At 40.2% G+C, this 1675-nt stretch overlaps 1 protein-coding gene across 1 annotated transcript; it reads right to left on the bottom strand.

Annotated features, from left to right (window-relative positions):
* Positions 1 to 443: 443 nt before the first annotated feature.
* On the bottom strand, positions 444 to 1343 carry LOC122304603. The gene has a single exon (XM_043116862.1). The coding sequence runs from the start codon at positions 1341 to 1343 to the stop codon at positions 444 to 446; it is 900 nt and encodes a 299-aa protein (XP_042972796.1).
* Positions 1344 to 1675: the final 332 nt, after the last annotated feature.

Raw genomic sequence — 1675 nt, 5'->3', positions numbered from 1 at the left:
TTTAAGGCTACTTTGACTTCCTCACTTGTAAAATCTTTTAATAGCTCCACATTCATATCCTCGGTTACTCTTCAACTCAACCCTTCCAAGAAATCCAGCTCCTCATTCAAATTGCTATTTTGTTGCTCAGATTGAAACAAGGTTTGGAAGTAGGAAAGAATTAGTTGATTTCTTTACTCACCATGCTGCCAAATCCCATCTTCATTTTTCAGACTTATGATCCAGTTTTTATTTTTTCTTTGTGATGCTCTATAATGAAAAAACTTAGAGTTACTGTCACCACCTTTGAGCCATAATGCTTTGGCTCTTTGGTTCCACAGAATCTCTTCCCTTTCTAACCAAACCTGAAGTTGATTCTGAGCCTTCCTCATTTCTTCTCTTGTTATACTACTTGGTTCAACTAACTGTAATCTTTGAAGAGACTCTCGAGCCCTTTTGATTTACTATTTCACATGCCCAAACTTCTGTCTGTTCCATGCCTCCAGCCCCTTACTGCATATGCTTAGTCTGTCAATTATAGAACCAATAGGCCTATTTTCATGAGTTCCTTGCCAACATCGTGAAATAACATCACCACATTCATCATCCTCCACCCACATTGCCTCAAGTCTAAATAGCTTATGCCTATATTCATTATCAGCAGAGCTTGGTACAAGAATGATAGGCAAATGATCAGAAGATGCAGCAACACCATGCACAACTCGAGAAAGGGGAAAACATGCTTTCCAGTTGGGAGTAGCAACAAACCTGTCCAGTCTTTCACTAACCACCCCATCCTCATATCTTCTGTTACACCATGTATACTTTTGGCCCTTAAACCCCAAATCAATCAAATTGCAATCATCAAGTACACTTCTAAAAGCTTGCATTAACATTTCTGGTCGTGGCCTGCCTCCCATCTTTTCTTGTTGACTAAGTACTTCATTAAAATCTCCACATACCAACCATGGTATATTTCCTTCTTCCCTCAGTGCTCTAAGTAAGCTCCATGTTTCCTCTCTTTTTTCAATTTCTAGATGTCCATACAAACCAGTGAATTTCCACTCCATTCCTCCATCAGTCCCACTAATTTTTGCATCAATGTGAAACAAAGAGAAACTTTTTATAGATAACTTTATTTCATTCCTCCATAATAATGCCACACCACCTTTCCTTCCATCACTATTCACTACAAAACAACATTCAAACCCAACTCTCACACGAATTCTTTCCATCTGTCTACTAGTCAATTTTGTTTCCATTAAAAATAAAACAGCAGGAACTTCTCTCCTGACCAAGTCGCAGAGAGCTCTAACTCCTCGTGGGTTCCCAAGCCCACGAGAGTTCCAACTTATAGTTTTCATTGTTCTTAGCGGGGCTGCTGAGCAGCCACCACCGTTGAGCTTAAACTGAGATCCTTATGAACCTCACTTTCAACCATTACTCTCCTACCTCGTTTTTGAATAGTAGAAGTCAGTTGAAAGGCCTTCCTCTTACCTTTCACTTCTTGCACCAGAGACACGCCAGTATCTTCATGAGCTGCATGACACATTTTGACCCACTTTCTATTAGGCCTGCCCCTCTTAGGTTTTAATTGTGTTTCGACCATAGCCTCCACTCCAATGGGCTGAAGCCCATTTGCACTAATCACCAATGGCTCAGACACCATATTAGTACCTTCATTTGATGGATACTG

This window comes from Carya illinoinensis, chromosome 3, assembly GCF_018687715.1.
Source record: "Carya illinoinensis cultivar Pawnee chromosome 3, C.illinoinensisPawnee_v1, whole genome shotgun sequence".
NCBI lineage: Eukaryota > Viridiplantae > Streptophyta > Magnoliopsida > Fagales > Juglandaceae > Carya > Carya illinoinensis.
This window is presented reverse-complemented; position numbering and strand designations above follow the sequence as displayed.